Source organism: Dermacentor silvarum, chromosome 1 (genome assembly GCF_013339745.2).
Source record: "Dermacentor silvarum isolate Dsil-2018 chromosome 1, BIME_Dsil_1.4, whole genome shotgun sequence".
NCBI classification, from domain to species: Eukaryota; Metazoa; Arthropoda; class Arachnida; order Ixodida; family Ixodidae; genus Dermacentor; species Dermacentor silvarum.
Window position 1 is genome coordinate 388,209,077 of NC_051154.1, and position 26,905 is coordinate 388,235,981.

At 45.6% G+C, this 26,905-nt stretch overlaps 1 protein-coding gene across 1 annotated transcript in view; it reads right to left on the minus strand.

Moving 5' to 3' along the window:
• The window catches only part of LOC119437522 (uncharacterized), a 478,366-nt gene that overhangs the window by 401,171 nt on the left and 50,290 nt on the right, over positions 1–26,905 (minus strand). The window contains exon 5 of the mRNA XM_049660653.1: positions 22,007–22,119. Within this exon, the coding sequence (XP_049516610.1) occupies positions 22,007–22,024 (18 nt within the window). The 5' untranslated portion in view covers positions 22,025–22,119. The remainder of the gene's footprint in view (positions 1–22,006; positions 22,120–26,905) is intronic.

Below are 26,905 nucleotides of genomic sequence, written 5' to 3' on the forward strand. Positions count from 1 at the left end.
GCAGGCCCGAGCGGCCATTTTGACTTTTCATGTCGCTTGGCTTGGTTGCTTGACGATGGCATTGGCCGCCCAAAGTGCTGGGGGCGACATTTATTACGTATTTTCGGTTTCCGCCAGCAAAAGTATGGCCTTTTATATCCGCTTTTGCTATCTACAGATGATTTCTATGACGCGTTGCGGCCCTAAAATTGGTTTTGGCTCATAGATGTTCCGTATAAAGTCCAAGGGCGATAACGCCGTCGCCGCGCGCCGTATGCTTTCTTTCGCGCGCGAGACGCAGTCGTCGGCTCCCCTCGCACGCTTTCACTCGCACATACAGCATACGTCGCCGCGCGCCGTATGCTGTATGTGCGAGTGAAAGCGTGCGAGGGGAGCCGACGACCGCGTCTCGCGCGCGAAAGAAAAGCAGAGAGGAAGCGCACCTCCTTCCGTTGCGCTCGAGGCACCAGCGAGGGAGCGAGGGGGGGGGGGGGGGGGTAGCGGGCAGCGTTGTGCTCTGGCATCATACTGCGCGGCGGCGCGCGCGCGGTCCCGCGGGCCCTATCTTGAAAGCGATCTGCGTGGGGGTAGATTCTACGCAGTGTAGGTGCGTCGGCGGCTCGTGGCTTTGTGCGTGCTGCGTGTTCTCGGCGCTCAGTTGAAGCGATAGACAACAGCACGAAGGTCACTTCGCTCGCTTCTGCAGCGGCGCTTAACTGCGCGTGTCCGCGCTCATCGAGTGTGATGTGTTCATGTTTGCCTGTGGGCGCTGACACTATGTTTGTTAATTAGTTAATAACCGAACGTTTACAAGTTTATACAGACGACAAAACTACTATTCTTACTTTGTATATAGCTCACCGCAATCGATACTTCGGCTGTCGGGCGAAACTACTTTTTGTCGCACGTAAGAATTAAAATAATATTGTGTGCAGTTCAACACTACTCCCATTTCTCAATTTTTCCTGTTTCCTGGCTCTTGCGTTTCCCGGCTCTTACTTTTTTTTTTTTACGGTCCCGTGAAAAACGTAACAGCGGGGTTCTACTGTATAACGTAAACGAAGATGACCCAAAATAAGCTTTCAATTCAACTTGGACAATTTTCTAAGATGGATTGCGCTAAAATCTCTAGACAAGCCAAGACAAGTCACTAAGTTGTAAATGCAGAATTCGCAATATGTCGTGAGAGTTCAGCAATTGTTACCGTATTTACTCAAATCTAGGCCGATACTTTAAGGGGGGACCATGGGAATCAGGAACAACTTCCTCATTTATAAAGCAATATTTATGAAATTTCGTACACGTGTTGGCAGTGCAACAACTACCAATCTCTGTAAATATGACTTATTATCTTGAAAACTCTTCTGACTACAACCTTTTTCATTTTGGTTTTTGCAAGAAGCCTGTGGAGCTTGGGAATTATGACAGAAGTCCCCATTGAGCTTTGAAAATATTCTCAAACGCATGCTTCACACCGTGACATTCACCAATGTCTTTTTGCATAGCAAGATCATTTTTAATTTACATTATTTGCGAAGTCATTTAAACAGATGCAAACTAAAGTAAATGAGGCCTTAAGATATAGAAGGTGTAAGGTAAACAAATAGGAATGTCACAGTGTGCAGCATTGTCTGAAGAGTATAACAAGATGGCGTTAAAATATTTGCAACAGTTGCAGAGATATTAGCTTTGCAAGCACGGCATATGGGTCAAAATACAGTTCTGAGAAAAAGGCACTCGAAGTTATCATCATCATCAGCCTATATTTATGTCCACTGCAGAACGAAGACCTTTCTCTGCAAAGTGGCCATCACTCTCATAGTCCTGTGTCAGGTTGGCTTCGTGGCTATTGGCTCTATTCTCTTCCGTCTGGAGTGCCTTTTGAGCTTTTATTTTTGCGGTAGGCATCTTTTTCAGCGGCTGGACGAAGGGCATGTCTTGCAGGTTGTATGGCAAGTGAAAAACAATGCGGTGTAGGCAAGAAGAATGCCACTATTAAAATGGCACGCTGCTTCACTGACAGCCTTTTCTGCAGCTATCGGTGATGCATTTTCGTCTTTTGTCAGGATGGACCAGATTACTGAGCAAGCTCCCTGCTGCTTTCTGCGTCTTCCTCCCTTTGCAGCATTCCAGCAGTTGAGGCTCAGAAGGCCACCGGAAAATTGGCAGCATCGCTGCAGCTACATGACGTCTGAGCTTGTACTTGCAGGTAGGCTGAGGCTCTTCTTGAGCCACTGCCGCCATGCTCGTAGGTGCTGGGGGACAAAAACTATGGTTTTCCTAATCATCAGTTCATGTCATGTGATGGAGTGCCACCATGACTGCCCTCTGAATGTCCCCGATGATGTTGTCGTTTCGCACAGCTATTCCATTCCTTGAGTTAGTATGTTTCATGCTTGTGTGCAGCGTCTCTACAAAGCAACTAAACGTAGCAACTAAAAGAAGCGGCACCAATGTGGTCCTCTTCTGCAACGGACACGACCGCGTGGTCGGTACACTCACGGAATGGCGCCGGGAAAGTGGAGTCTAGCGTTCCACTTACGTTGGTCGAGTCCACAAGAGACATTACCGGAATGGTGCAACTGATAATTGCAAGCAGTGAACTTTGCACTGGGCTGTTAGCGCTCGATGTATCAGGCAAAGCGTGTCCGACCTGTCAGGCGAGTGGGGGTGCAATCAAGTTTTCACTTGCAGTAACACAAGCACAAACAAGTTCCTTCCCTGATCAAATGTTCGGAGACTCTCGCTATGACGGCTGAAGCGGTGCTTGGTCGCATATGTCAGCTTCCAAGTTGCGGAGCCATGGTCGACATCGCAGACAACGAACAGCTCCAATTCTTAACACAGTGATGGCACACGCTTGTGCAAGGTGAAACAGATCGGTACGCAGGATAAAGAGCAGACACCAACACGTGGAGGAGCAGGATACCTTAGGTCTGGCCAATGAGGAGTCTGATAGCTCATGTGACACAAGCAGCCAATCAGGGGCCGGAACATAAAAGTGGGACCTTGAAACTTTTTTTTGTGCATTTGCTTCTCCCTCCACTAGAAAGATGCTGTGGGGAAGGAGAGGTGGCAGAGCGTGCTTTCCAATGACAGCAAGATGGCTGCGTTGCAGAACGTAGTTGCAGAGATACGTGCACTTGAAAAATGCATTTTTTTCGACGATTTGCATCAAAGTCTCGCTGCCAGACCTGATGTAAGAGTTATGTGTCATACTTAAAGGCAGTTTGCTGCTTAAATTTTGGGAGACATTATAGAAAAGGGTTCACCGTCTGCAAATCTTCAACTTCCAAAATGGTGACCTTTTTTTACTTTTCTCACGAATCAATTCCTGCGTCCCCCCTTAAAAAGTAACTACTAACGACAGAAGGGGTTGGCTTAGTTTGAGGATGTAGTTTAGCTGCAACCACCTGGTACTTAACACCACCTCATGGCGACAGACTTGCAGCGAACAAATTGGCATGTGCTATTTTGTTTTCTTGAAGCATCTCATTCCGAGCGATTGTGTCTGAAAGCGTTGTACTGGGATCTAGTCCTAGCCACCGTAACCTCGTGAAAAGCATGTGCTCGAGGCGCAATGGCACTTTCCAAGCGAAGCCACTACACTGCAACCTTTATAAAAGAAAGGTCCTTTTGCAAGCAGAGAAAACGTCGAACCTCAAAGCACGAGTTTGGCGTAAACGAAAGAAATGTGCGCCTAAGGCGGAAACAACAAAACGAGAACTTCAACTGCACTGCAAGCCGATGGCATTCACCGGACTACAGAAAGGTTAACACCACAAGATGGAAAAATACGTGGCCAACTTCACCAGGTCACAAATAGAAGCGGGCACCGGTAACGACAGAGATAATACAGGCAAAGACAAGGGAGTTCATGAATGTTCTAGCTAGGTGTCGCACGAAACCCAATTCAAGGTCAGCAGGGCTGGGTCACGTGATTTATGAAGTGGTTCGGAATCAGCCTTCAATGACTGACTTCTGGTATGCCAAAATCTCCCAAGGAACTTCAAGGAGTAGCTCATTGCATTTCAGCCTTATGTAGAGTCAATAACAAAATTTTCGGAAATGCCTGATAATTCGGATGCCTTCACGGCCCCACCACGTACCCCTTAGAGTGAATGTATCAGGGCACATGAAATTTCGGAGACTGAAATTAACCCTTCACCATCCGATTTTCTCTTCATTTTTGCCGTCACCGCAGCTCCGAAACGGCATTCATTGAAATTACCACGACGGCTATTTTGATTATCTCATAGGCCGAAACCAGTGCTCTCGTACGCCAATCCACTGGCAGCTGTAGTAGCCATTCTGCGATTTCATTAGGCCTAGCTGCTTCAACGTTCGCTATCGAGCCTTCTGCTGTTCGGTGCAGTGTTTTTCATTTAAAAGGTTTGTCGCTGTCAGCAATGGCGCTGACTATGCCTTGAACATCCTCATCAATGACGTTGAAGCGTGGAAAGCACGGCAAGGGTCTAAAGCGTTACATTACAGCTGATTCCCGAAAGTCAGCTCCACTGCAATACAGCGGTGTTATGCGGTGAAGCATACTAAGAGTGCAATAAGGCCATTGCCACGGGACATAAAATGTGTTTAACTATACACGTGAACACCAGCTGCCTCCTGTCACAGTATGAACACGCCTAATAAGTGTACTGGCAGTGGCCATCTGAGCTGTCGAGTACAGTAAAATCTCGATACAACGAACTTCAGAGGACTGCAGTAAATTGCTCATTATTCTGAGAGGTCGTTATAGAGAAAGACCCAAAATTAACCATTCTGCCCATCAACACATCTGTTCATAAGTTGTCACCACATGAGCTATCCACGAAAACGTCGCTTGGCGCTAGGCTCACGCTGTAGCTGTTTTCCATACATCCACCGCCACGCACTACCGATGCACCGTATGATAACAGGCACGCGCAAAACAGACGCTGACGCCGAGAAAACTACCAACAAAAGGTAGCTCCATTTCGCCTCCAAAGTGCAATGTTTCTTTCTGTATGTTCTTTACTTTTTCTTGCCGAGAACACCGCAACTGTATCACTCGACTGTCACCTGAACTATCCCACTTAAAGCGAAACCGCACGCAAACAACACTGGAAGGTGCAAAGTACGACCATGTGGGATGCTCGCGGCGTATCCCCGCGAGTATGGAGGTTACGTGGGTTACATTCTCTGCATGCGTAGCTAGTACGGCCGCAGAAAGAAACGAGAAAAAAAAGAGCCATGCGCAGAAAGAAAGGTGAAAGAAGGAAGAGACGTGCCTCCGTTGCTAGGCGACACTTTACTGGGTGGGGAATGCGCTTACAAAACCTGATGCGTCGTCGCCTCTGCAAGAGATTTTTAAAAAATACTTCCTGCCCGTGTTTTTCTCGAGCGCCATCTCAGGTTTTCCGAACCCATGCACCGCGGCGTCTGCTTCCTGCGCCTTGTCTGCTAGCCTACTCTTCCGGCTGCCATGCAGACTACACAGCAATCTAAGAATCCCCAGATTTCGGAATATTAGTTCGTAGTACTGAGGTGTTGTTCACATGACAAGAGAGAGAGAGAAGTTTATTTGAAGAAAGGCAGAGTTCTGGCAGAGTACTGAATAGAGAGTTTTAGAATAGGGGCCCCAAATTTTTGGGCCCTGAAGAGCTTTGTGGGTGTTAGTGTTGGGTTTGCAGGAGTGAAGAGTTTTAGAATAGGGCTTTGCATTTGCGAATAGCATCTTGCGCTTGGAGCACCACTACAGTTTCAAAGAAAAACTATTATAAGTATTAAAATAAACTATACCATTTTATAAGAGTAATTTGACTTTTGTGTTTTTGCATTTAATTACGATTTAGAGGTTATTCTATTAGCAGCAAGCGATTTGTTGCATTTAATTTTGTGTAACCAACTTTACGTTCTTTCACCAGCCAAGCTAATCCAGGTTAGGCCTACGAGCCATGAAATTGACAATCGAATCTGGAATCAGCGGCAGCTAATGATTCAATCTTCATTACACACGTTTGTTGAGAGAAAGCGATAACCGCAGTCACTTCTAGCTAACGAACTTCTCGTGTCATCACGAATCGAGCCCAGTTGTGTGCTGTTAGAGCCACCACTTCGATGGGTGCCGCCATGTTTGTTGACGCAAAGCTTTTGGGGCAGCTTTTGGGGCTCCCACTAAATCACTGAAATAGCGTGCCCAATGCAAAACCCAAACGCACTTTGCATCTCGCGCATGCGCAGTGGCTTTGACGCTATTTCTTCGGGGCCCGAAAACATTTGGGGCCTCTATTCTAAAACTGTCTATTAACGTTCGTTATTCTAAAATTTCATTATTCTGAAGTTCGTAGTTCTGAAATATTTTTTTACATTGAAACTATAGGAAGTCAGCAGGGGATTTCTGAAAAGTTTGTTAATGTGGTGTTCGTAGTAACAACGTTTTACTGTAACTGTAATCCAGCCGGACAAAGCAATGACCAACCAGTTCGGCGAATGGCACCCTCTGGTGAAGCGGCTTCACCCACACTGGAGGCTCTGGTAAGCAACTATCTACGGGGTGTCTGAAACACAAGGGAAACCACACTTTGTAAACAATGCTAGCTTTAAAGAATTCATCATCATCATCATCATCAGCCTATATTTTATGTCCACTGCAGGACGAAGGCCTCTCCCTGCGATCTCCAATTACCCGTCTTGCACTAGCGTATTCCAACTTGCGCCTGCAAATTTCCTAACTTCATCATCCCATCTGGTTTTCTGCCGACCTCGACTGCGCTTCCCTTCTCTTGGTATCCATTCTGTAACCCTAAAGGCCCAACCGCATGCACGCGATATTCAAGCGACAGCGACAAGCGACGCGACAGGCACACCCTGTCGCGCTGTCGTGTCGCGGAGTGGAGCAACCACATGAACGCGACATCGCGAAAAAGAGTAGCGACGGATTTACATTGTTGTGCGAATAAATGTTATCTTGCGCGCGTAAAGAAATCTCAATTTTATCAAAAGGTCAATGTTTTATCTAGACCTAGCTAAAATATGCTATCATCCCCAGAGAAAATCTGTCCCATGCATCCCCAGTGGAACTCCGTCCCATGCCGCCAGCGTAAGGTGCCGTGGCGCCATCTGTTGAGTAAAACTTAAAACACTTTCTCGGCTCTCGGTGGCGTCTCAGGCCTAACAGCGTCAAAACAAAACAACCGATCTCAATAATAACGACAAGAGAGCGCCGATACTTAGTCTTCAGCTAGCGATGAGGTGAAGCGATGACTGATTGTACTATTTATTTTTCGCTGTCACAGCAGAGAGCAAGTTGCAAGAGCGAATTCAGATCGAAGCGGGCAGACTGATTGCTGCCATGTTGTTGTGCAATCGCTGTCCCCAGCGGATGTCGTCGCGCTGACTTCCGGGCGACAAGCGATATTTTCTGGCTGGCCAGAAACCGGCGACACGACCAGCGACAGCGACGGATAGCCCTCCGCGACGGCAAAACCTGTCGCTCGTCGCCGTCGCTTGTCGCTGTCGCTCGAAAATCGCGTGCATGCGGTTGGGCCTTAATGGTCCACCGGTTATCCCTCCTACGCATTACATGGCCTGCCCAGCTCTATTTCTTCCGCTTAATGTCAACTAGAATATCGGCTATCCCCGTTTGTTCTCTGATCCACACCACTCTCTTCCTGTCTCTTAACGTTAGTCCTAAGATTTTTCGTTCCATCGCTCTTTGTGAATTTTAAAGAATTCACAACAGCACAAATGACAGTCAAATAAAAAATGACCCTAGAGAAAAATAGGAGCTCAGACTATCTTGCAATGTACAGTCTACAAAGCTTATAACGCAATTTATTGGAGTTGCGAATATTCGAACTATAAGCGGTACCACACTATAACCAAAACAATCATTTTCAAGGCCTGCACATATGCAAAACATGTACACCAAGCAGCCGCGCATATCCGAGAATCGAAGCGTGTGACCAGCAGTTTTGCATCCGTTTAAATTTACGAACGTTGAAAGGTTAATGTCCAAGTACCCATGGTCTTCGCATAAAACAGACAAAGCAATAATTTCTTAAAACGGCAGTGACTGAAGTTTCCGGCGCAGTACAGTGTCTCATCCGATTTCTCGGACTGATTGGCGTATGCACGGTGTCGAAAATATGGCGACCGCGGACTAAGTTGCCGTAATTCTAGTGTTGCCCATTCCGTCCCTTTCGCAGTGATAGAAGTGACATTTTACTTTTTGGAGCAGAAAAAATGCCATTTTGGAGCAGTCATAAGTGTTTTCAGAGCCAAAAAACTGTTAGTTTGAAGCAGCTATTGCTGTTTTCGGAGCAAATGGCAAAATATGCCATACGAATCCTGGAGTTAAAAGCATCACTGCAGGATCTCATAAAAATTATTATGAAACATAATGCACATAATATAATCAAGGCAAAGTGCAAGAAACAAACAATTAAGAAAATGCATGGTTATCGAACGTGCAGCATAATGAGCCATATATTTAGAACACCAGTACTCGTGGCAGAAATGAGATCAAACCGGTAAAGTTGAGCACCACATCATAAACGTAACCACAATCACATATAACCGCTCGTCCTGTTCTCTCGTTTTTGACCGTGTCTTCTAGCGGTATGACCCCCTCTGACACATATAGCCGTTGCCAAAGCAGCAGTTCATAATCCGTATGAATCGAGGTAATCTCAGTCACTTTCACATTTCATTAAAACAGTCCGCATGTCAAGTTCAAAAACACATAGAAATGAGCTATATATTTAAAATTACAGTTATTCCGGCAGAAATGAGATCAAAGCCGATAAAACTGAGCATCACAATGTAAAAGTAATCACCCAGAAAGCACAAGTTGTCTACTAGCATGCTAGAAGCAGCTAGAGCTATGTCAAGCTACAGTTTAGACATCTTGAGGTCAAATCAATCTTTTTATTTGATCGTGCCTCATTACGCAAAACACCGCCGACACGACCAGCCGGACTTCTACAGCCGATCGAACCACCTCGCCAACCGTTCCAGCAGATCGGCATGGACTTACGGTGGCCTTTTCCGACGTCGACGTCCGGGAATAAATGGATCGTCATAGCTATGGACTACCTCACCCGCTACGCCAAAACAAAAGCCTTGCCCAAAGGCAGTGCCACCGAGGTAGACAGATTCTTCGTTGAGAACATCCTCCTGCGTCATGGTGCCCCAGAAGTCCTCATCACCGACAGAGGTACAGCCTTTAAGGCAGAACTAACTCAAGCCATCCTGCGATACAGCCAGACAAGCCATCGCGGGACCACCGCCTACCACCCGCAGACGAATGGCCTGACCGAGCGCCTAAATAAGACCATCGCTGACATGCTGGCAATGTACGTCGACGTCAAACACAAGACGTGGGATGCCATCCTTCCGTACGTGACCTTTGCATACAGCACGGCCGTGCAAGAAATGACGTACATGGCGCCGTTCCACCTGGTCTACGGTAGGAACCCGGCAACGATGCTTGACGACATGCTACCAGACGTCACCAACGAAGAAAATCTCGACATTGCCACCTATTTGCAGTGTGCCGAAGAAGGTTGACAGCTCGCGCATCTGCGCATCAAGAACCAGCAGAGGACCAACAGCCGACACTGTCATGAGTAAGACGCCGGAGGCGAAATAAAAGAAGACGAGGACGATGTGATCGGAGCGTTCGGAACGGCGCGAGGCGCGTGAGGCGCGTGAACCGAGCCATAATCGAGGCAGAAGCGAGGCTGAGCTGGTATTATCGACGTGGCTCCGGGCCAGGAAGGTCGCATCGCCAGCACCGCACTGGCGACGGGAGACTTGGGGGTCTGGCCGAGTCCGTGACGTTGGCCGTCCACGGTGTGGCCGTCGACCTCGGCAAGTTCGGGCGAGGCTCCTGGACGAGCTGCAGCTCCTCACGACAAGACCAGGCACCCCAGAGAGGCTCCCCCTTCTACGGCAGACCGGCACGCTCGATGATCCCCGGAACGCCACGTCGGCTCTCGGGAAAGGAGCGAGACGGAAGCAGCGGCCGAGGACGTCGCTAGGCCTAACCCGTCACCTCTCCCGGCCACGTCAGCAGCAGCGACCGGGTTATCCAGGCTCCCGAGAAGAGCGAGTTGAAGGACCGACCGAAAGGCAGCAACGAATATACGACGGTCGACGGAGGCACCGACATTAAGAAAGGCCCAACGAGATCCCCGCCGGGAGAAGACGAGCAACGAGGACGAACTCCGTAAGAACGACTTTCTTGCATCGCCACAACAGTAGGCCAGTGATGCCAGACTTTGGGGTAGGAAAGGCCTAGGACTAACGTAGGCAAAGTTAAGGGCAGGTTTATTAGTTCATTAGGCTGCATTTTTGTTAGCGTTTATTTATTCATTGTGTTTTAGTTCAGTGTGTATTTGAGTTTTTGGTTTGAGGTTTTTGAGTTCGCGTGTAAATAAAATCTGTTTGCTGTGTTGCCATGCCTCTTCCCTCTCCATCTCTCATAACACCCGCACGCCTCCGAGATCAGTGACGACGAAAAACATCACAATTGGCGAGCTTGCCAGGATCCGTTCCCGGATTCTATCCAGCCCAGTCACTGATACTCGGGAGTTGCAGAGATGGATTGGGAGGCGATATCGGCTGCTATTCGCAAGCAGAAGCTCAGCAAGGAGCAGGGCCTCAAACTAATTGAGGATGAAAGGAAACGCGTAGAGGCCGCTCGATTAGCAGAACTTGCTGCAGTTAAGAAAGCTTATGAGGAAAGAAAACAACGCCTAGAGAAAGAGATAAAGATGCTACAAGAGAAAGCTCAGGCATCGGAAAGGAGAGAGCGTGAGGCTGAGCTCAAGATTGAGAGTAGGCCCGCTAGTGTAGCAGAGCTGGCGGACAGCAGAAATTTGTCAGAAGACGTTGGCAGAGTAGATAGCGCCCGTGACGACCCAGAGGAGAAGCCCTCGACTACAGAACCCTTGATTAAGAAAGACAGTGATATGAGGATGGGCGAGATTCCGATAGAGATTGGCGTAAGCGAGGAGCAGAGAGCGGTAACGAAAGAAGTAGCTTCACCTCGTAACGACATGGGGTTTGTAATGGAAAATGATTCCAAGAATCGCCAGGCACCAGAAATGACGAGCCAGTCAAACTCCGAGAGAAACGAGAAAGAGGATAGAGGCCCTAGTCACCTAAAAAGTGCAAAGCGTGAAGGTGGGAGGAAAACTCCCAGTAGATGGAAAAGAAAACGGCGTGTTAAAACGCAGATGCATGAGAAGAGGCGGACGTCAAGGAAAAGGATTAAGAGGCCAGAGTTAAGGCAGAGCCATTCCAAGCAGTACGAGCGATATGCAGGTGTAAGAAAGAAAAGGAAGCTAGAGCTAAAGCACAGGCATTCCAAGCTGCACGAGAAATGTGCCAGAGCAAGAAAGGGAAGGAAGCAGGCTGGGCGTAGAGAAGCGTGGGAGCTTAGGAAAAGGCGGAAAAAATGAACAGGTATAACCGGTAGGGTACTAAAGGAATATTATTTAGGAATGCCTTCGGACAGTGGAATAGTCAGCTCTTACAAATGTGTGTAGATAGCAAGTTTATTCATATAGAGTGTTTGGGACAATGAACATTACAAACAATTGAGTGCAGTGTTGTGTGAACAGAACAAGTAGTGAAACGTGCGCGACAGTGCAGTGAAGTGTGGTGATGAGTGGTAAGCGAAGACGACGCACAGAAGAGCACTCAAGCCACAACAAAAGTCAAGTTCGCCGCCAAAAAGAAGTTCAAGAGGAAGCAGTTTTTTGGAAAAAAAAACTCTTGAAGAGGGGAGCCATGTCATGAGTAAGACGCCAGAGGCGAAATAAAAGAAGACGAGGACGATGTGATCGGAGCGTTCGGAACGGCGCGAGGCGCGTGAGGCGCGTGAACCGAGCCATAATCGAGGCAGAAGCGAGGCTGAGCTGGTATTATCGACGTGGCTCCGGGCCAGGAAGGTCGCATCGCCAGCACCGCACTGGCGACGGGAGACTTGGGGGTCTGGCCGAGTCCGTGACGTTGGCCGTCCACGGTGTGGCCGTCGACCTCGGCAAGTTCGGGCGAGGCTCCTGGACGAGCTGCAGCTCCTCACGACAAGACCAGGCACCCCAGAGAGGCTCCCCCTTCTACGGCAGACCGGCACGCTCGATGATCCCCGGAACGCCACGTCGGCTCTCGGGAAAGGAGCGAGACGGAAGCAGCGGCCGAGGACGTCGCTAGGCCTAACCCGTCACCTCTCCCGGCCACGTCAGCAGCAGCGACCGGGTTATCCAGGCTCCCGAGAAGAGCGAGTTGAAGGACCGACCGAAAGGCAGCAACGAATATACGACGGTCGACGGAGGCACCGACATTAAGAAAGGCCCAACGAGATCCCCGCCGGGAGAAGACGAGCAACGAGGACGAACTCCGTAAGAACGACTTTCTTGCATCGCCACAACAGTAGGCCAGTGATGCCAGACTTTGGGGTAGGAAAGGCCTAGGACTAACGTAGGCAAAGTTAAGGGCAGGTTTATTAGTTCATTAGGCTGCATTTTTGTTAGCGTTTATTTATTCATTGTGTTTTAGTTCAGTGTGTATTTGAGTTTTTGGTTTGAGGTTTTTGAGTTCGCGTGTAAATAAAATCTGTTTGCTGTGTTGCCATGCCTCTTCCCTCTCCATCTCTCATAACACCCGCACGCCTCCGAGATCAGTGACGACGAAAAACATCACAGACACTACAATCTTCGACGACGCTACGTCGAGTACCAGCCCGGCGACCATGTTTGGGTATGGACTCCGATACGCCGACGAGGACTTAGCAAGAAACTGTTACGTCGCTATTTTGGACCATATAAGATCATCCGACGTACTGGCGCACTGGACTATGAGGTCGTGCCAGATGGCATTTTGCAATCACAGCAGCGCCGCACACGACATGAAGTCCTCCACGTGGTGTGTCTTAAGCCTTTCCACGCCCGCTGACAAACTTAGGTGCTTTATTTTTTTTTTCTTACGCATGGTTTTGTTTTCGCTTTCACATTTGTTTGTAGCATCGAGACAATGCTTTTTAAGGGCAGGGTATTGACACGGATGCATGTTTATCTTTCACCGGTGGCCACTTTCCGCCGGCTAACAAATGTTAAACGTTATCGCTCGGCGCAGGACGTGCCTGTATTGGAAGTTTCTAGAACGATGCTTCTTTCCGTTGCCTGTTTTCACTGACGCTTATGTTATCTGATTGCATGACCGACGCGAATTGTCTAGAACTTTCTGGAAGACACTGCGGGTACCAGGGATTAATCTGGAACATTCGATGACTCATGTATAAAAGCCAGCGCGTTTCACCGCTGATCAGATTTCGACGATCGCCGACTGTGTTCGCCGCTTTCGTTGTGCTTCGAGTGTAGCTTGCTTTTGTGAGCACAGGTTCGCCCAATAAAGAATAAGTTTCGTCATACACAGTTTTACGACTGTTTACTTCAGCGTCACTACTACGTGACAGTATCAAGGGACGGAGCACGGCTGAACAGCGCGACTGCGATCAGTATCGATGCAAATTTTTAAAACCTTGAAGCGGACTACTTCTGGAATGTGAAAACAAGACAAAGAAGAGAGGGGAGAAGAGGAAGAAGAGGGGTCGGCGAAGAATAATATTATATGGCGGACAACACCCGTCTTACCGAAGTTATGTCTGGTGGTTAGTTATTCTACCCGGACTGCTACATATTTTGGCGCAGCCAACGACGAACATGTGGGTTACGTTCTGCATCGACCAGACGTCACCGCAGCATGTTGTCTTCAAGAGTTACCAAGTACAAGGTGAGCCATCAACTGACCTTCCACGACATGTTAGTTCAGCAGACCTCATCGACTCAGTTATGAAAGAAGCCTCCATAGGTCGCGAGCAACTTCTTCAAATGGAATTGGTGAAGGTGAATCTGTCACTACCGGCACTGGAACAACTGATCCTCGAGCCAATGCGATGTGGATGCTTCACGCAAGGAACCACTGTGGAGAAAGTGAGCATCGTAATTAAAATTATTGAAGAGCAGCAGCGACAAATGACGCAAGACGGTCAACTAATGAAAACTCTAGTTGAGCCACTCAGCTTAGACAAACCAGTGCAAAAGCTTGAGGAGCCGGACATTTTTGAAGGCAACCACCAAAGCCCTCACCAATGGCTATCCTTTTATGAGTACGCATGAGAATAGAATAAGTGGATTTCTGATGTTGAAAAAATTAAAAACATGCGACGTTATCTTCATGCCACTGCCAGGAAATGGTATGATTTGCAGTTTCTTGACAAGGCAGCACCATGTTGGGAGAAATGGAAAGTGAGTTTCCTGGCTGCTTTTGAAATCAGTGCTGTAAAAAGATGGGATGCTGCTCTAGGTTACCAGTACGCATCAGGATCTCCCCTAGAGTATGTCCTTGAGAAGCGTTGTTTGCTGCATGCCGCTGAACCTAGGCTCACCTCAACGGCAGTTCTTGTGTTAGTGATGCAAGGTCTCTGTTTCGACATTCGAAATGAAGTTCAGATGAGAGCCCCAAGAACTCTAGACGAGCTTTTGCAGTGCCTCCAGAATCTGTTACCAGGAACACAACTGGAACAGGAAGGCTCAGTGTGGAGGAGACAACTGGTTTTTAATAATCGGGACGTGAACATGTTGAGTCCCCATAAGGAGTGCCTATCCTCGAACAGCTATGCACGTAACTATATGCACAGTTCGGGCCCATATGCTGATAATGCCTGGAATAGCATCAACACCATTCTATCAGTGCACAGGATCAAGCACCCTACCAACTACAAGCAAAACTCGGCGAAAGTCATCGGCACCATCGTAACGATCACCATGAGACGGTGTACGTAGTGTCAAGTTTACTACAGGTACCGGTCAAGATAGATGGTGTCAAAATGAAAGCCTTGGTAGACAGTGGAGCTTCAGTATCAATTATTAACAAGAATCGATTGGATATCAATCATTTTCACACTGGCAAAGCTCTTCGTGTACAAGGTTCGGTGAGCTTACACAACGAGTGGGCATCCGTGATAATTGAATTTCAAAGACATTTAGTCACCAGCCAAGTGTTAGCAATCCCAGATGTTACATATGACTTTCTGCTTTCTCGCCCTGACATGAAGAAACTCAAGATTAATTTTTATTGGGATGACAAAGTGCTCGTTGAAGAAGACTAAACAGTGAAGGCAAATGCTGAGGTACCTAGACCACTACGAGTAATTCAGCGGGATGAAGACATAAGAGCTATGTATCCGGAGCTTGTTTGTGTGGGAAACTACCTGCCAGCGACGAAGTCACATGTAGTTCCATTTGAAATTGCTGATAAAAAGGTGGTACGAAAAGCTCCATACAACATGTCAAGAGAAAAGAAGATATGGCTTAAAAAGGAATTGCAAGCAATGTTAGAGGCAAATATTATTCGACCTTCTGTCTCACCGTTTGCCTCACCCATAACAATTGCACCCAAAGAAGATGGCACCTTCCGTCTTTACACTGATTATAGAGCCCTTAACCAGCAAACGGAACTTATACCTTTCCCAATGCCAAAGATAGATACCATTATTGACGAAACAGGTGGATGCTGCTGGTTTTCTTGTATCAATCTTTGTAAGGGGTTTTGGCAAATTCCGCTTACTGAGCATACAAAGAAGTACACCGCATTTGTTACGCCTTTTGACTTATTTGAATATAATCACCTGCCGTTCGGTTGGAAGAACTCTTCGGCTTGGTTTCAAAAGATTATGAATGACATATTGAAATAGCACCTAGGTATTTTTTGTAATGTCTACATAGATGACATTATCGTTTTTTAGAAGACTAAAGAAGAACACCAGAATCATCTCTTTCAAGTCCTGAGTGCCCTCAGCGACGCCCACCTTAAAGTAAACTTCAAGAAAAGCTTTTTTTTTTTTCAAGAGAAAGTTGTGTTCCTCGGCAGGGTGTTCGATGGGTCTACTAAAAGCACGAAGCACGACTCCGTTGAGAGAATTTCAAAGTTGGTGAAACCATACGATGTCCACTCTCTCCGGATGTTTCTAGACCTTGCTGGACATTTCAGGTCCCTCATCAAAGACTATGAGGTCAAGACCAGGTGTCTCACATGTTTGATGCAAAAGGACGTGCCTTTTAAATGGGATCTGGTGTGTGACAGGGCCTATAGTGAACGTGTCGAACTGATATCGTCAGATCCCATCCTCCGCATACCAGACTTCTCATTGCCTTTCGTGCTCAATACTGATGCGTCGCACTACGCAACGGGCGCAGTTCTATATCAGAAGCCACCACGACAATCGGATCGTCAAAAGCACTACGTCGTTGGATATTACAGCTATACATTGAAGCCTGCTGAAGTCAATTATACTACCACAGAAAAAGAAGCGCTGGCAGTTTTAAAAGCTGTACAATATTTTAGAACCTATCTACAAGGCGCGAAATTCACTATTTTTACCGATCATCAAGCTTTGAATTATCTTTTAGGCATGGCACAACCAAAGGGTCGAATCGTGAGATGGGCTAATTACCTACAACAGTTCGACTTTGACGTATCACATCGGCCTGGCCCACTACTGACAGATGCGGACACTATGTCTAGATAACTTGTCCACGAGACAAGCGAACATCCGCAAGAAATAAATCACGTAAAGTTGTGGGAAGGCACTGAGGAAATGAAGTTTGTGGACAGAAGAAATCACGTACCATCGACAATGGTTCCCAAGATACTTCAAATATACCACGACAGTCCAGAGTCGGGGGGACATGACGGCTTCTGGCGCCCTTACAACAAACTGCTGAAAAGAATTACTTGGCCAAGTATGAAGGACGACATCAGAAATTACATTCGCACGTGCCACCTATGTTAAGTGAACAAAGTGAACTTCAAGCAGGCGACAGATGTGATGATAACCCCAAAGCACTCACACATCCCATTTGAAATCATTCACTTATACTTCGCGGAACTTAAAAAGAAGGGAGAAGGCACAAAGAAAACTCAAGCGTTTTTACTCAGTATCGACGAATGCACAAGAATGATCACTGCCAAGGCAGGAAAAGAAGACGCCAACAGTGTCATTGCTCTTCAAACTCAATGCTTCCAAAATACAAAGACGATAGTGTGTGACAATGGCCCGGCCTTTCGGAGCAATAAGTTAGCCAACTGGACACGAGATCATGGGATAACAGTAAAATTTTGCTCACCCTACCATCCTGCAGCAAACGGCCTTGCTGAACGTGCTATAAGGGATATCAAGCAATTCATGAAGATGTACCCAAAATTCCGAGGTTGCTGAAAGTGCTGCCTGGAGGCTGCTACAAGACACCACAACCGTTCTTATACGAGCGGTTTAAGATGCAGTCCTCGCTTTGCCACTTCTGGAATTGTGCCTACTCTTCCTGTGGATTGCGAACTCGTCATCCTGGAGAAGCTTACACTTAGTGAAGTCAAGAAAAGCGAGAAACAAGAAGATGCCTACAGACAGCGCATGAAGAGAAACTTCGACAAGAGGTGGAACAGCGACATACCAGATATAGAAGTGGAAGACCACATCCTAGTCAGGAAAGGAATTGGAAGTACCAACTCTAGGCTTTACGGACCCTTCCCCGTGGTTAAAACGGCATCGCAGCACGGTGTATTGAAGACTATTTGGTACCTGGGAGCCACCGGCCAAACAGAGTGTGCCTCAATCAGGAATGTCTTCGAATATTATACCAGGAGGTGTAAACAAAAAAAGCCGGGGAGGGTGAAGCGGACTACTTCTGGAATGTGAAAAGAAGACGAAGAAGAGAAGGGAGAAGAGGAAGAAAAGGGGTCGGCGGAGAATAATATTAAATGGCGGACACACCCGTCTCATCGAAGTTACGTCTGGTGGTTAGTTATTCTACCCGGACTGCTACATACCTTATAATAAATTATAATAATTACACGGAATGCTTAAATGTGTCAATGATTAGAAAGACCTACCCTAATAACTCAGTAAGTTTGTACAAGATCATCAAAATCGTTCCAGGGTCCCTTTAAAAGAGCCTTTACATGAACTTTGTGACCCATCTTTATTGGATTATTGAACAGCTGTCCACTAGGGGTGTGCATGTCGTATTGAATGAAATAAAGAAAAAGCCAAATATTAAATCTATTATCAGAAAACGACATCCAGTTTATTGCTTATAATTCTTGCGCAGGAAATTCAGTTGCTGCACATGCCCAGGAGTCTACTCTGATTGCGTAACAAGAATTTTGCTAGCTGTCAGTAACTCTGTTACCAAGGATGTACAGATTGATCAATGGGTTTTAATGGCACAAGGGCCAGTTCTGGGCAAAAAAACGCCAAACGCATAGTGTAATGAAGTATTAACGATAACAAAGGATGTAACATGGCTGTAAAGGGGCCTAAAATAGGTCTCTGTAAATTGCGTAATATATAAGTACACTAAAATAATGGCAATTATCAGTGACGTGCGCCATGATCATAAAATCTTTGCAACAAAGGATGGTTTAAGCAAGGTGTACATGAGATAGTAGCACGGGGGCGGGAGGCACATATGTGCTCTATAAATGCACTTGCATTGTAGCTACAACATCCAAGGGGGAGATAGTGCTACAAATATCCTGGCCAAATGATTTTTAAGGTGTCAATTTATCTTCAAAAGTTTAGGTCAGTGTTAAAATTGAAAAGTGGTTCATTGCAACATGTACTAGATGTTGTAGGATCACTTTCAGTCAGTAGGTGAGAGTGAGTGCCCTGGGTATGGCCTATTCTTAATCTGCAAATAAGCACTTCCTTGTGTCTTTCTGTCCTGTCTGATATCCAGTTCTCTAATTTTGGCTTTATGATGTGCAGCTTATTTATTACTTCAGCATCCCACTGGCTTTGCCAATACTTACTCAATTGATGCCGTATGAAGGGTTTGAACTCTGTGACTGCTATGGGTATATCTTTATCTGCATCACTAACGGCTACAGACGTAGCATTTTCGCCAGCAGCTACATTGCCTATTATGCCTCTGTGGCCTGGTACCCAGCAAAGAACAATTCCATGGCTGCACCTGTAAGCTGCACATAGCAGTGAGTACAGTTCATTAAAAACAGGGTTATTATGTTTTTGTATGCTCATTAGCACTCTAACGACGCTCAATGAACCTGTGAACACAATAGCGTTAGTGATATGTGTCTGCTTTATATGTTTTACGGCCATGAGTATGACGAATGCTTCCACAGTGAATATACTGGTGTGTGGATTTAATGCACCCAATGTTAAAAACGATGCTCCAACAGCTGCATAAGGCACACCAGACGGAGACTTTGAAGCATCTGTGCAAAATTCTTCGCAGCAGTACTTCGTTTGAAGTTGAAGGAAGTGAGAATATATGTGCGCTTCAGTTGCACATTTTTATACTTCTACAAAAGAGATATCACACTCTATGGTCTGTCATTCCCAGGGTGGTGGAAAGCGAGTAGGAGCCATTAGGACGCTTTCTCAAAGTGGGACACCCATTTCCTCTGCCATTGCTTCCAAACACAGGGACAAAGGAGTCCTCTAAACTGGGCGGTTACGATAAAGCCTGGCAGTGGATACATAGCAAGTAATTGAGTGACATGGGTGTTCAACATTTGATTCTACCGTCAGGAAGTACGAGAAAGCTGAATATGTCTTTTGGAGATGTAGGGACTATTCATTGAACTTGACATACAGGCTTTCTACAGGACTAGTAATGAAGGCACCTGTAGCCAGGCGGATACCCAAATGGTGAACAGATTCTAGAATCTTAAAAGCACTAGGCGCAGCAGAGTGATGAACTTTTGCACCGTAGTCAAGGCGTGATCGTGTCAGACGAATACAAGCTCAAGAGGCATCGCCTGTCACTTCTCCAGGATATGCGTGACATAACCTTCAGTAGATTCATCGTTTTGAGACATTTCTCTTTAAGATATTTCAGGTGAGGTATAAAAGTTTGTTTGGAATCTAAGATTATACCTAAAAATTATTGCTGAGAGCTTACATTCTCCATTCAGAGAAATCTCGGGATCTGTTAATATTCCTCTCTTGTTTGAGAAGAGCACACAGTTACCTTTCTGTGGGTTTAGACTAAATCCATTCTCATCTGCCCATTTACAGTTTGGTTAAGGCAAGCTGTACCTGTTGCTTGCAGACTGCAAGATTACATGATTTGAATCCAATCTGCACATCGTCCACATATACATAATAATACATTGAGCACGGTATAACGGTATGCAAACAATTCATTTTGACGATGAAGAGAGTACAGCTCGGCATCCCACGTTGAGGTACACCTGTTTCCCAAGTGAATAGTCGGGTTAGGACGTTGCCAACTCTCACACGAAATGTTCTATTAGACTGATAATCTTCAACAACGCTTAGCAAATTAGTTCGGATACCCATTCCAGACAAATGCCTGAGAATTCCAAAGCACCAGGTAGTATCGTAGGCCTTCTCCATGTCAAAAAATACCGATAGGAAAAATTGCTTTCGTATGAAGGCATCCCAAATGTTCGCCTCCATACGGGCAAGGTGGTCTATAGCAGAGCTACCTTCCCTGAATCCACACTGCAGAGCAGGCCCGTAGCCAGGGGGGGGGGCTAGGCCCCCCCCCCCCAAATTTTGATCTGTCCGTGCTTTAGTGCAAATAATTACTGAAAAATAGGTGATTTCCTCAAATAGTCAAGGCCTTCAGCAAGTGCCCCCACCCCCCAAAAAAACATTCAGGGTTTCAGGGTTTAAGTGTGTAATCATGTCATATACTATTCCATCGGTTCCTGGGGCAAATTTGTTGCAACATTTCAGTGAAGCCTGAAATTCAGCCTTTCTAAATGGGCGATTGTATGGGTCATTTCACGTGCTTTCTCAATCAAAGGGCAATTGCTCTGCTTGTTGATATCTTAAGAATGTGTCGAAATAGTTGGAAGAACTAGAAACATGTTCGAAGTGTGCATTTACAAAATCAGCTTGATCTGCAAGGGTACCTACCTGCATATTTACTAGCGGTAGAGGATGAGATTGTCAGCCTTTTATTTGTTTACTCTGTTCTATGCTTTTATTTCATCTCTTGTATAGTCCTAAACACCAATAAGGCTTTTATATCATAAGAAACCAACAAACTATGACACCAAGGACAACATAGGGGAAATAACTTGCACTTACTTATAGAGAGAAATTATTTCAGCTGTGCTAGTAAATTACCCTAGCACAATACCAAAAAAAGCCACTTACCACAAGCAAACACAAAAACAAAAGACTGGTAGCAACAGCACCTTGAAACTCCAACAGCTGACTACAATGTAAAATTTTACGCTATCTGCTAGGGCCATGTCACACTTTTATCGATAAAAATGGACTACATTGTATTTCAAAAGAGCGAAAGACTGAAGTTGGGAAAGTTCAAGAACTTTCACTGAACCACAATGGCCAAAATGCAAAAAAAAAGCTGTGCAATCTGCAACATCACACTGACGTACCAGTTCTGGCGCAAACTTCAAAAATGAGCCTTCAACCGTCACCTTCTCTTCTAATATCAACCTTTTACCGTGAAATCAACAAAATTAGACACAATGAAATTTCAAATCATTGAGTATTTATCTTTAGTGTCCCTTTAATGAGATTCCACTGGACCACGTGACCGTCATAGTACAGCCTTTTGTTTCATGTCTAAAACCACAATGCAATTGACTCATGTTTTTCTACGGGCTGTATATAACACCCTGTAATTACATTTGCAGCACTCTGAAGGAACTGAGGCTTTGTGCTATAGTTATATAGAGTTGACAGCTACCCAAGAAAGCAAGAAAAGGAGGACACAAGGTTCGTGTCAGTATAAGAGACAAAGTACCAATCGGGATGGTCACGGCGGCGCGCCATACCTCTCCTCAGCGACTGCGCACGAATACGAAACCATTACCGCTTTTACCTTGCGAAATCTTGCTTCTCATAATTATTGAATATTACATGTTCAACTAAATGGGCAATGGGCAATACTGTCCAATGCTAGTGGTGAACTTTTAAACAAGAGTGCACCAAGCTCGGCAAGCTGTCACTCACCCCTGTCCTCCAGGGCATTAGAAGTGACCAGGATGGACTGATCAGCCACCAGGATGCTCTGCTCGAGATCCACCATCCTGCTGGTCGTCATGGCAGGGTCCATGGTGGCACTCCTGGAGCACAAAGGCAGCGTGTGCACATCTCAGACCTCTACGTTATATGTCCAAATTACATGGCCAGAAATCCTGCAAAATCCTACCTTTGCTTACTTCAAACTTGGAAATTTGTGAAGTCTCTCCCTTCAGCCAAAGCGTACTCATTTCTGTACACTACTTGTTTTTGCCAGTGTTGCTCCAGTTCACTGCGGAGTACTGCTACACGCCACCACTTTATTGAAGGCACTAGTACCCTTTTTGACAAAATGTTTTACATGGTGCATTCTAGCATTATTAAGTAAAAAATGCTTTTCCTTCTCGTAACGCCTGCCGTTAGTAACTAAGTTGTGCACATGCTTTGATCACGTTGAATTGGATTATAGGGTTTTACATGCCAAACCATGATTGACTATGAGGCACGCCACAGAGGGGGACTCTGGAGTAATTTGACTACAAGGGGATCTTTAACGTGACCCCAATGCAAGGGACACGGGCATATTGGCATTTCGCCGCCATCGAAATGCGGCCGCCATGAGCGGAATTTGATCCCGGGACATCAAGCTTACCAGCTAGTGCAACACCATAGCCGCTAAGCCCCCACGGCGGGTACTTTCATCACGTCATTAAATTGTTTTTATACACTAAATGCCACGTAGCTCACTGTACACTAAACACAAACTTAATTGATCTGCAATTACAATGGCTAACTAGAAAATGAATACTGAATCATCTACCACACAAAGTTTATTTCAGTATAGTTTGGTGCACATTGGAATAAAGTTTTGTCATTTGGGCCACATTTCAGGGCAATCCATAATAACTTGCGAAAGAAAGGACTACAGTATGTTAGGACATGAAGGGCCACACCCAAAGCCTGGCCCAATGAGACCACCGAGAGAGACAAGCAGTCGGCACTAGATACAAAGCTTGCGCTTCCTTCTGTACACCCCCCCCCCCCCCCCCCCCGTGTCCCTGCTGGCACAACCGACAAGTTCGTTGATGAGCAGCGACCACTGCATTTCCCCTCATTAGTTCACAAGTTCAGGCGGTATGGTGGAACTTAGGAATGGTCGCTTAACTTTATCTCGTTAACGATTCATCACTATTTATAATATATATATATATAATATATAATAATAATTTTATTTCCATCAACTTGGTGGAGGAGGCTGCAAGTAAAAGCTGCTCCAGTAGAGGCAGCTTGACGAGGCCCGCAGCCCCCTTTCACTCTTCGGCAACAACAATTCATACATGCATACACATGTGCATTATATATACATACCCATATATGTACCCACATAAGCGCATATGCATGCACATACCTACGCGTGTGCATACAGAGCCACTGGTGTCCAAAAATAATTAGGTAGCTTATGTAGTTTTCATGGTGAAAAAATGAAGCAAGTAGACGCCGCTGAGCACGCATGTATATACATATATACACACATACACATGTGTGTATGTGTTACACATGTGTGTATATGAGCCTTCAACCATCTAATATACACATGTGTGTATATTAGCCCTTATTTGATTATTTGCTTTCGATGCAGGGTTTTTCAAGTTTTTCATTGATTATTCAAAACTTTTGCAAGGCACTTTGAATGATTGAAACAGTTATTTACTTTTGTAGGACGCTATTTTAATGTTTAAGAGGTGGAACCAACTTAGAAAACGTATATAATGTTCATAATGTTTGCTAAAAAGTATTTTTTATTTGTTAAAGACTATTAAATAAAGTTGACACCAGTGGCCTTTTAAAATCTTAACAATATTTGTTATAAAATGGCACTTAATTAGGCAGCATTAAACAAAATAAATGGCACTAGTGAATCCCCGTACCGTTTAGTTAAACAAGAAATAAGAAAAATGGCAAAGTGCAAGGTGAAGTCCAACTAAAATATGCAAGAAACTGCAATATGCACAGGGGAAAAGAAAAGTACTAGTTCAGGATATTAAGCCACATACTATTTTCTACAGAGAAACAGAATGTCAATTGGCTGGGATGTTTGGGTGAAACCAACACCATCTTTGAATGGCCACACAACCAGCATGCGAGAATGGACACTCGGAGGCAATAGATTTGCTGGAATCGACATGAGCTCCGTTGCTATGTCAAATATGTGCTCCCAACCGGCGCGAATGCTGTGCCATGTCTATAGTGGACTGGGAGTGACAAGACGATCAATGACTGGGTTGCCTTGAATTGCAAGGGCATTTCAAGCCTCTGGCTACGGGCGCGCCGTGGTAATGTGTGCGGTGGGGGAGAAGGCAGGGGAAGCGCACGGCTCGGCATCACTTGGGACTCGGAGAAATAGTCGACAGTTGCTCTACTACAGCAGCACAGTCACTGCTCATGCGTTGTCATTCCAGTACGATTTCAAAGTTTTCACACAACTCTTGTCAAAACTCTCAAAAACAATTAATCGAACACGTCTCATTGATTAATTTGATTAAAAGGGCCCTGAAGCAATTTTTATCGAAGTGGAGAAAGTCATTTGAAATGAAAGTAGGCTATTTCAGAAATACTTTGCCGCAAAAAGTACTTAGATGCGTTCAGTAGAAGCAGAGTTATTGGCAATCAAACATGGCCTCCACAGTGCTTCCACTCCTCCTTCAATGCCTTGGGCGGTGAAAGCTACTGCAGAGCGGGGCGTACTCGCAACCCTCCACCTTCAAAATGTCACCATTGCACAGAGTTCAAGTTTGGTTTTGGATGTTAATGACGGCGCCACTTCTGATTTTGGCTCCTATGACATGCCAAATGTAAGGAGATAAATGAACTGCACTCAGCATCAGAGCTCTTTGCTTGGCGCAGATCCTCCGTATTGAGCGGCTAAACTTCAGATGTCCAAGGCACTGTTTCTGTCACAAAGAGCTCCACGGTATCCGAGGGACCGCTACCTCCTCCATAAAACAATGCGAGTGTTCCGTGATGAAAGTGACCCCGTACCAAATCTTGCTCAATTTTTCAGACATGGGCATGCAATGTCGCACGACTAGGGGTGGGTGAATATTCGAAGTTTCGAATACGAATAGAATATTAGACACTGGGTATTGATATTCGAAAAAGGACTATTCCGTGTTTTTGTGTACTTGAGGCTAGCCAAATACAGCCAAACCACGATGTACTGAAGTTATCTTTGCAGTGAAATCTTCGTTAAATCCCAAATTTCATTAATTCTCAGTTTTATAGTTTCAGCAGTAAAAACAACACAAATTCCCAGAACATTCCCAGCGGATAGTACCGACTCAGTAAGCACTCATAAACAAATCGCAAGAAGGTCGGGCCATAACAACACTGTTATAAGCACCAGTGAGTGTGGTGTAGATCGTGCCGAGAACAATTCCTCGACGTGGCTTATGGTATCCGAGGCTGGCTTGTGTTGCATCGCACAGCATCGTAAATCTTGGACGCTGTGGCTGATTACGTTTAGTGCACACAGCAGTCATCAGATGGTGGCCTCAAATTAGAAGCTAAAGCACAAATATTCGTCCTTAACAAAAAAAAATTCTGTTTCGCCATTCATAGCGATAGCCAAATGACAACAAGGTTCATGTTGTGCAACAATCCAGCAGACAAGCGCGTTTGCGAGCAAGCTTCTCAATGAAGTGGGCTGGCCGATGAGAGGGGAGAGCGACGAAGGCGATGTGGAGGAGGGGACGCGAAGCCAACAAACAAGTAGTGGGGAAAAAAAGCAGCAGCAGTGCAATGCAGGTGCGCAGGGGTCGGGAAAGCTTTTGCTTGCTCTCCACTGAACGTGTGCGCATTCTTGTTCTTTGGCTGTTCAGTTTGTATGTGCCCGTCGCAATGCAAGTTGTTGTGATGAAAGAGCATTACCACGCGTGCGACCTTGACTGCTGTGAGTTTAAGTTGTGTACACCGCAAATTTAGTTCGGAGCTTTTTGGCTTCATGTCCACATGTGAGCTTCCGCCGTTCCTACCTGTATGCCCATATAGAAACTTGGTAGGCGTTCGTGGTAGTTGCAGTGACTGCTCACTCGAGTAACAAATGCCGCTTCACACACGCTGCTGTCATTTGCTCGTGCACGTGATTGTATGCCCAATATTAATGTTATTGTCTAGGGTACGAACATATCAAGGGCGAGCTGCCCAGCGTGCCTAACCAGCGCACCTCGTCAGTAGTGGGCGACCAAAGTTGCGCTTCAGTGCCTAGTCAACAAAACGCGTTGCAGTGGCTTTACGGCAAATGGAAACAGGGTTCGTACAGGTTTCCAAGGCAAAAATTCAAGGATATTCCAGGACTTTCCAGTACCTGTCACAGGTTTTTCAAGGACTCAAAGCGGCATCTAAAGTAGGGTTTCTTTACTCTAACATTTCCAAAAATGACTAGTTTTATTGCACTTACAATAAATAAATGTATATCACAATTATAATAAAAAAGTCTAGCCTTGATAACTTCTCAAGATCCCAGCACAATATGAACGCTTACAATAGCGGCTGAGATTTTTCCAGTATAGAAAATATTCAAAATATTCAGCATAGGGCTATTGCACTAAAATAAAAAGAAATAAATGTATATCCCAATGATGTTAATAATGCCAAGCTTTGATCTTCTTGCGAGTTCACAACAATACCAAAAAAAGTTCACAAAACACAATGAATGCTCACAACAGCAACTCTGACTTCTCCAGTATTAACAGGTCAAGTTTACCGAAAATTTCCAAAACATTCAGTGTAGTCTTGCTACACATCCATTATATTATAACAAATAGATGCATAGTGCAATTGTGTAAAGCATGTCTTGTCTTGATCATTTCTCAAGTCCGCAATATTAAAAGT